The sequence below is a fragment of the Chrysochloris asiatica genome, unplaced genomic scaffold (genome assembly GCF_000296735.1).
Source record: "Chrysochloris asiatica unplaced genomic scaffold, ChrAsi1.0 scaffold00253, whole genome shotgun sequence".
Taxonomy (NCBI): domain Eukaryota; kingdom Metazoa; phylum Chordata; class Mammalia; order Afrosoricida; family Chrysochloridae; genus Chrysochloris; species Chrysochloris asiatica.
The window spans coordinates 924,672-933,373 of NW_006408771.1; the positions used below are offsets into that span (position 1 = coordinate 924,672).

At 37.9% G+C, this 8,702-nt stretch overlaps 1 protein-coding gene across 1 annotated transcript; it reads right to left on the bottom strand.

Annotated features, from left to right (window-relative positions):
- Positions 1 to 2,695: 2,695 nt before the first annotated feature.
- REG1B (regenerating islet-derived 1 beta) lies at positions 2,696 to 5,008 on the bottom strand. Its single transcript, XM_006873757.1, has 5 exons — positions 4,945 to 5,008; positions 4,215 to 4,333; positions 3,771 to 3,908; positions 2,975 to 3,086; positions 2,696 to 2,763 (listed from the first exon to the last, which is right to left on the bottom strand). The coding sequence occupies exons 1-5, from the start codon at positions 5,006 to 5,008 to the stop codon at positions 2,696 to 2,698; spliced, it is 501 nt and encodes a 166-aa protein (XP_006873819.1).
- Positions 5,009 to 8,702: the final 3,694 nt, after the last annotated feature.

The window sequence follows — 8,702 nt, forward strand, 5'->3', positions numbered from 1 at the left end:
TATATAAAACAACTAAAGGGAGTTCTATGGACTGAGAACCAACAGTTGATAATAAACTCAAATTAGCATACATGGCAACTCCACCCAGAACTCAATCTAGATATAAAAGTATCCAATGTAAAGCAAAATCTACAAGACTGAAAATAGGGAACCAGAGATATCAAGTTATAGTGAAGATAACTACAGAGCAAAAAGAGGGAAGAATATCATAGTTACAGAATGAAAGAAACTTATGAATGGTGAGGAAAGCAAATAAATTTCAAGAAAAATCAGACAGTTTTAAACTGTGGAATAAATTGACAAATTACAGTATAACCTCAAAGAAAATTAATAAACCTTCACATTAAAGAAAAAAAAAGTGGAAACCATAAAGGTTTTGTAAACATTAATACAAAAGCAGTGAAGAAAACACACAAATTCAACTCAGCATAGAAAATTATGTGGAACATAGAAATCAGCAGAACCACAAAGCACACACATAACAAACTGACAGTAATCAATTCATTTGATGTTGTTAGATGCTATGGTGATAGCTTCTACTCACAGCAGCCCAATTCCTAACAGAATCAAACACTGCCTGGTGCTGCACCATCCTCACAAGTTATGCAATGTTTGAGCCCATTGTTGCTGACACTACACTGATCCACCTTGTTGGGAGATTTCTTCTTTTTTGATGACCCTCCACTTTTCCAAGCACGGTGTCCTACAGGTACTGATTCCTCCTGATAATGTGTCCAAAGTATGAGAGATGAAGTCTTGCCACCCTTGTTTCTAAGGAGCATTCTGACTGTACTTCCTCTAAGGTAGACTTGCTTGTTCTTCTGGCAGTCAAGGATTCATTGCAAAATTCTTTGTCATGTTCTACCATATAGTTAATTTTTCCTTTAACTGTATTCTTACCTACCTCTAACATTACAACATCATCCTTCACTAGATTTGAAATATACCTCTCCCAAAAGAACAGTGTATCAAAGGTCAGGTACTTTGTCTTCCTCAGCAAGTGGCCTTTTTCTCCCTCTTTTTATTTTGTCTCACTTCCTTGCTTCTTCATCCACTGATTCCTTTCCTTCCTTTCCCTTCTATATGTTTGCATGACTGGAGTATGTGCAGATTCATATTTTTAAGAGTGGAGCATGTGTTTTTATGCATAGTAATTGTCTTCATTCTCTTTGACCAAGCTATACTGTTTATTGTTGTTATTAAGTGCTGACCAGCTAGTTCTGGCTCAAAGTGACCCAGAATAAGGTTTCCAAGGAGGAGCTAGTGGGTTTGAACTGAAAACTGGCAGTTATCAGTCCACTGCTTATCCTTCATATCTCTGACTAAGCTATTTTGTTTTTCATAAATATATATTTCTTCTAGCCTTCAACTTTCATCTAATTTTGATTTTCCCTCACTGGATATACATTTACTCTGCAGCCCTAATTATTGAAAAGAAGTTATCTTTTTTAGTTTGAATTACAAGGTAAAGAATCCAACTGAAAAAAAAAAAATTATACATATGGGACCGTAAGTCTTTAGACAAAGAATTCTTCTTGTTCTTAAGAAAAGTGAACCTGAATCAAAAAAATGCAATGCCCACTCAATTCTTATGAACAAAGTCTTCAGAAATGGGATGAATAAAACATTTCTGACTTTTGACTCAGTTAGCAGTTGATCTTTTTAGATGAATATTGCACTGGATTCTTCCTTCATCACTAATTCCATTATTACTCTGTCCTGAATACGACTATAGAGATGATTGAAGGATTGGTCTTGATGGTGATGAAATTAGTTGGAGTTCATATATGTATGGAAATTTACTTGACTTGAATAAACAAAGTTCTTTAACAGTTTCATTTGTACATGGATATTTTATTTATTCTAATTTATAATTTACTTATTATTTCATTCAAGGAATATTATATAAGACACTTTGCTAACTTCCAAGCCTCTAGTCACTCTACTGCCTTTCCATTCAGCACACTAGACATAAAAAATCACCTTCAATTAACATTCTGTTGCAGCTTCAACTTACCTGACTAATATATGCCCTTTTCAGATCCCTAGTTTGTGAATTCTTAGAGACCACCAAAGACCCACTCATCTCAACTCCAAGAATCTAATATTTTTATAATTCATAGTGTCCATAAATTTTTTTTTTTATATTCTTACTTCTGGCAATTTTATGTTCTACCTCATGTTCATAAATCCTGGATTCTAATGGTGGTGGTGGTGTGCCATGGAGTCAGTTCTGACTCATAGCAATCTTGCACAGATTTTCTGAGTTTGGAAATCTTTACCAGAGCAGAAAGCCTCATCTTGGTCCCATGGAATAGCTGATAGTTTTGAACTGCTGACCTTGAGGTTAGCAGCCAGACTCGTAGTCATTAAGCTACCAGAGGATTTTAATATGCAAATAAGTAAAGTGTTAAAAAGTGGCAGTGTCCAAGCAGGAAGTGCTTTTCAAAGTGGTTCTATCACTCCCACCCCAAATACTCCAGGAAATAATGGTTGTAGTAGACACCACAATAGGGAAAAATGTGTTTATTCTGATTGGTTACTGATCCAGGGGTGGGGTGAGTATAGAGACATGAAAGTGAGATTGAAATTCAGTGGAGATTGAAATGGTCCAGAGTGGAATTGGAAAGATGATCCACTCTGATTTTTAATTCCATAATAATTGCAGTAACATTTCTAGATATCCAGTCTTCAGCTAGATTTTGAACTTGCAGACAAAGTGCAACTTCTTTTCACAATGTTCATCCTTCCATTGCTCGAATCCTGTGAGCCAATGGAAAGCGTTAGACTAAGAAGACAGAAAGCAGTGTGGTGCTGTGAGAGCTAGGATTTAGGACATGAAATGTAAGATACCCTTTTGATTTCCTATGTGAGCTTCTTGCTTCTCCATTACCCCCATCCCCAGGTTCCTATCTAGGGCTGGAGTAAGAGATGATGGTATCAGTTTTGTGGGCATGGGTTCTCTGTGTCTTACCTGAGTTTGAAGTCAGGCTTGCACAGTAGCCAGGATTGGTACTGCTTGGGGCTCCCTGTGCCCAGGCTTTGTATGAGACCACAGATCCACTGCTCCACTGCCAGCGGCGATTCTAGAGGGGGAGAGGAGTTGTAGAGGCCACTCAGAGAGAGAGAGTGAAATACTCATTCCATGTGCACATTCAGAAACAGGTCAAGGCATACAAAAAGAACAAACTTTGTGGCCTTTGGACACAATTCCTCTTCAGTCTCTATTTCAACTTTCAGTTTCCCAATTCAAGGAATGCTGAACTGCTAAACCCCTGTTCTTTTCCAAGCAAATAATTTGGGTTATGAACTTGATAGAACAGCTCCAAAACAGCCCATTAGACAAAGCAGTGACTAATTCTTCTTTTCTGAGTTCCCACAACCCTCACAAGTGAACACACCACAAGCTGTTCTTGATATATTAATTCGTATAAATGCCAACATTAAGCTCTCTTTCTCAGATCTACTTTCCCAGATAGTATTCACAAGACTCTTTTATAACACAAGAATAATAAGACTCAATAAGTATTGGTGCATTAAAATGTTTTGCTAGAAATGGACAGCATGTTTATCTGTGAATGTCAACAACACAGGGTATTTATCTTGCTGACTTTCTCTTGCGTGATTAAGTTTCTGTACATGGTGAGACCTATAGAGTGGTTTATTTTATGATCAATAATCACAAAGGCTTTGTTTTGGTTGTATGAATTTACACTTTCTGCTTTTCTCACATATCTATGCATTAGAAAATAAAGAAACATAAGACTCACCATTTTGGGGTCATGGAGGCCAGTCCAGACATTGAGGTTGTCAGTGCTAGTTTCCTTAATCAGTGAAGCAACAAAAGTGCCCTCAGCCTGGTTTAGCAGAGACACCAAGTGTCCGGAATGCGTGTTCTGGCAGGAGAGCTGTCCAGGGGACAAGAAGAGAACAACACTCAATTGACAAGGAGGTTAGAAGAAAGTAGGACTTCTCAGGGAACGCAGTAGGAAAAGGATAGCTAAGGGATTATTCCTGATGAGATTATCATCGACTATTATGATTTCTTATGTGACTGTGAAAAATGAAAGATTGATATTGAAGGGATGGTTCTAGCAATGTTGAAAGAATAGGTATCAATGGATCACATTTCACTGAGCCCACTGCAAAGTAACAGCTGCTTGGATGAGTATGTGCCACTCAGGGATTGTTTCCATACTGCTCCCCTCACGCACATTTGCATCAAACCAGGTTTCCTGGTCTTGATTTAGGTAGTAGCAATGGGAGCCGTAGTTATTGGTGCCTTCTGGGCATCTGATCAGGGCATTGGGAAGCTCTGTCTTGGCCTCTTGACCTGGAAAGGAAGGACAATAATGGTGTGTGACAGAACAGTGTGAAGCCTGGAGGATGAGAAAGTAGCCAATGAGAATCCATTATAGCAACATATAGATACAGCTTGGGCAAGGAGTCATTGCATGCTTCTGCCTTCCTATGACCTGGTTTCTCTATCTAATGGTTCCTTTGCTTGAGTTGAGCTGATTCAATAATTTAAGATGTACAATTATTTCCATATTTCTCTTTTCCTTTGGGAGCACTTTGTCATCTTTTATGGTTCAAGCCTTTGCTTTTCTCAAGCTTCTTTTGACTTCTCAAGCACACACTGCTTTCCACATTCTCCATTTAATTACTGGCCTTTTTGTATTCCCCTCCCAAAACTAACAAGGAAGTCTAAATTTAACCAGATGAATAACTTCAACCTTAGTATTGAGATACCTTAGTTTTAAATATCATCTCAGATTTCCCAGTGAGGTGAAGATATATATCAATGGAATTTGAGCAGCAATATTCATCACCAAACAACCCTAAATCACTCTGCTGTTTAAGCTGCCTTTTCCCAAGTGTACTAGTGTGCACTGGGAGTGGGCAAAGGTTTGAGTATTAAGGGATGTGATGGGAAGATCTCACCTTGGCTCAGAGACAGGAGCATCAGGAAGGAGCTTAGAATCAAGCATGAACTGGCACATGCCATTCTGAACAGTAGAAAATCTTTTGATGAAGGCACAATCAGAAATGTCTGTAAGAAAACAGAAGTGAATTCAGAGAAATGGACAGTACCATTTTGTTTACCTTCCTTACTGTTCTCTTTCCCTGAGATCCTGAGAGGCAGAACGCTCTACTAAAACATCCATGTGTTCAAATACTTCACTTGATACTTTGGGCCCATTTCCCCAGGGCATCTTTGCCTCCTGTTTAGGCCTCGTTACTGCTAGAATCTCTACAACAGAAAATTTCCATGGAATCAACCCAAAATGTGAGGCTAGTTCTTAAGTCAGCGATCCTCCTCCTGTACTAAGCACTCACCAACTCACTGGGTATGGGATGCTTATCAGAACAGGTAGTCACCAGTCCTTTATATCAGGTCCAAAGTGAGGCCCAACATGTAATCAAGCTGTGGTGGGAGGGGAGGTGTCAAGGGGACAAGGTCAGACACTCCAAGAGAAACTGAGGCCAAAGTAACCAGATATTTCGGTCATTGGAGGGGCCTCTTCCTGGCATTTACAGGGAGTGGCCATAGTGAAAGCCTCTTCCTGTAAACTTGTTCAAGGCTAAGGTGCACTTTGCCCTTTTTGTAGGTACACTCAGATGTTCAGTTCCCATGGAAGCAGCCAAGAAAGGAGCAGAGAACATTCAGGAATACTGACGATTTGTAGGAAGAGGAGGGCAAAGAGAGAAGAGGGATGAAATGTTTGAGCCTAGATTATTAGTACACAGGGAAAAAGGTCAGTGTGTTAAGGTGTAGAACATTCTTACTTCCTGAAAAGGAAAAAAGAGACTGAATGACTTTCAAGGTCTGCCTACATATTTGCTGTGGAGACTTCCTGTCCTTGTTATGAATATGCTATAGAAACAGTAATGTAAGTAGAAGAGGGGGAAGGAAAAGATTTGTGATTTTGTCTTGCTGATTTCTGCTCCAAATTTAATACATCAATTCTGAGTCACTTAAAAATTATCAGATGATGATGTTAGTGATACATTGCTTATCAAGCTTTAAAAATTGTTAAGTATACATTTGTCATTCTTCTAGGCACTTGATATTGGCAATTCAACCATGAAGTTTAACTTTCTATACATTGCACAAAGCATTCAAAAACATCATTGCATGGACTACATTGTTTATATGTAGCACTTCGCTGATAGCACAGCCTAAACAATGAACTGCTAACTAAAAGGTTGGTGATTCAAACTTGTCCAAAAGCTTTGGGTGAGAAAAACTTGGTAATTTGCTCTATTAAAAGATTCTTGTTGTTGTTGTTGTTAGGTGCCCTAGAGTCAGTTTTGACTCATAGCAACCCCATATACAACAGAATGAAACACTGTCTAGTCCTGCAACATCATACAATTATTAGGGTTGAATTCATTTTTGAAGCCACTGTGTCAATTCACTTTTTTTGTGGGGTTTTTCTCTTTTTCACTGGCCCTCAAGCATGATGCACTTTTTCCAGGGACTGATCCCTCCTGATAACGTGTTTAAAGTACATGTATGTAAGGTGAAGTCTTGACCTCCTTCCTTCCAAGGAGCATTCTGGCTATACTTCTTCAAAAATAGATTTATTTGTTCTTCTGGCTGACCATGGTATTGTTTGCCAATGTCATATTCTTTGCCAACACCATAATTCAAATGCATAGATTTTTCTCTGATCTTCCTTATTCTTTGCACAACTTTCACATGCATAAGAGAGAATTGAAAAACAAGTGATATCTTTGTTCTTTAACACTTTAAAGAGGTCTTTTGCAGAAGATTTGTCAGTGTCATACTATCTTTAGCAAACTTTTACTTGAACATGATATCAATGATGTTGTCTCACAATTTCGGCATTCCATTGTGATGCTTTTCTTTATAAAGTGCAAAAATATGGATCTCTTCAAATTAGACCAGATAGCTTTTTTCCAAATTTGCTGGCAAAGATAAGTGAGTTCCTTCAGCATTGTATCAGTTTGCTAAAAGATTTAAATTTTTATTCCATAAATCCCCAGTATGTTGTTCTTTGCCAATGACTTCAGTGCCCCTTGGGATTCTTTCAGCACTCTTTTGTCTTGATCATATGCTACCTCTTGAAATGGTGGTACATCAACCATTTCTTTTTGGTACAATGACTCTGTATCCCTTCCATCTTCTTTTGATGCTTTCTGCAACATTCAATCTTTGCCCACAGAATTCTTCAATATTTCAAGTTGAGGCTTGAATTTTTTTTTCAGTTTTTCAACTTGAGAAATGCTAAGCGTGCTCTTCCCTTTGATTTTTCAACTCCAGGTCTTTGCACATTTCATTATAGCTTGTGACTTTGTGTCCTTGAGCTGCCGTTTGAAATGAAGGTTTAGCTCTTTTACCTTACCCCAACATTGGTAGCAAATTAAAACAAAACAAAACAAAAAATAGAAAATAACAAATACTATCAAGGGTGTGGAGATACTGGGGCTATTCTACACTGCCAGTTGTTGTTATGTGCCATAGTCTCAGTTCTGACTCATAGCAACACTATTTTGGGTTTCTAAAGAATAGCTGGTAGGTTTGAATCACTCACCTTGTAATTTTCAGTCCACTGCTGATCCTATAGCGGTACAATCACTGTGGCAAATGTTATATAGCACTTTCTTAAAAGTGTGGAAATAGAAACGCTATATGATCCAGCAATCTCTCTACCTGGTATGCATCTTCAAGTATTAGGAGCAGTGACACACACAGATATATCCACACCTATGTTCACTATAGCATTATTTACATTAGCAATAAGATGCAGACAGCCTACATGCTGATCAACAGAAGAATGGTTAAACAAACAAATGGTACATACACACAGTGGAATATAACACAACATTTGAAGAATAAAGACTAATATGCAAACCACTTTACAACATGTACTTCTTAGCCTTTGCACTTCTCCCATGTCTTCCCTTCTCTTCACATTATCCTGCCCACCACCTACTTGTTGCTATTCAAGTTACTAATATTAACACATGCCTACCCTCTAGCCAGTGAACCTGGAGGACATTACGCTGAATGAAATTGGTCAATCACAAAAGGATAGATAGTATATGAAACCACTATTGTAAAAAGTCAAGAAAATGTTTTCATGTTAAAAGAAATTTTCTATGATGGTTAAAAGAGGCTAGAGAGAAAGGAGAATTATTCACTGGCTAGAGGGTAGGCACATGTTAACATTAGTGTCATGAATGGCAACAAGAGGGTGGTGGGCAGGAGAATGTGAAGAAAGGGGAGGACACAGGAAGAAGTGAAAGACCTTAAGGGAATAGAGGTAAATGCTCCATGATAATCCATGGAGAGGATTGTAATAATAGAAATGAAACAGAGCATTTGATTTGTTGATAATAAAACTGATGATTTGCTCTGTAAACCTTCACTCAATTCAAAATTCAAAAAAAAAAATTAGAAAAACAATTTAAAAAAAAACTAGACACTGACCATTCAACTCATCTACTTATTTGAGAATGAAAATTCCTATATGTAGTGTTGCCAGATTAAGCAAATAGGTGGTATTTGTTACATGGAGCAAAGCTGTGATATTGTGGATATATACTAAGAAGTTACTTGTTTTTCATTTGAAATACAAATTTCACTGGGTGTCTATTTTATCTGGTTATTCTGTCTCTGTAACAATAGTGTTGTTGTTGTTAAGTGCCGTCGAGTCGGTTCCGACCCATAG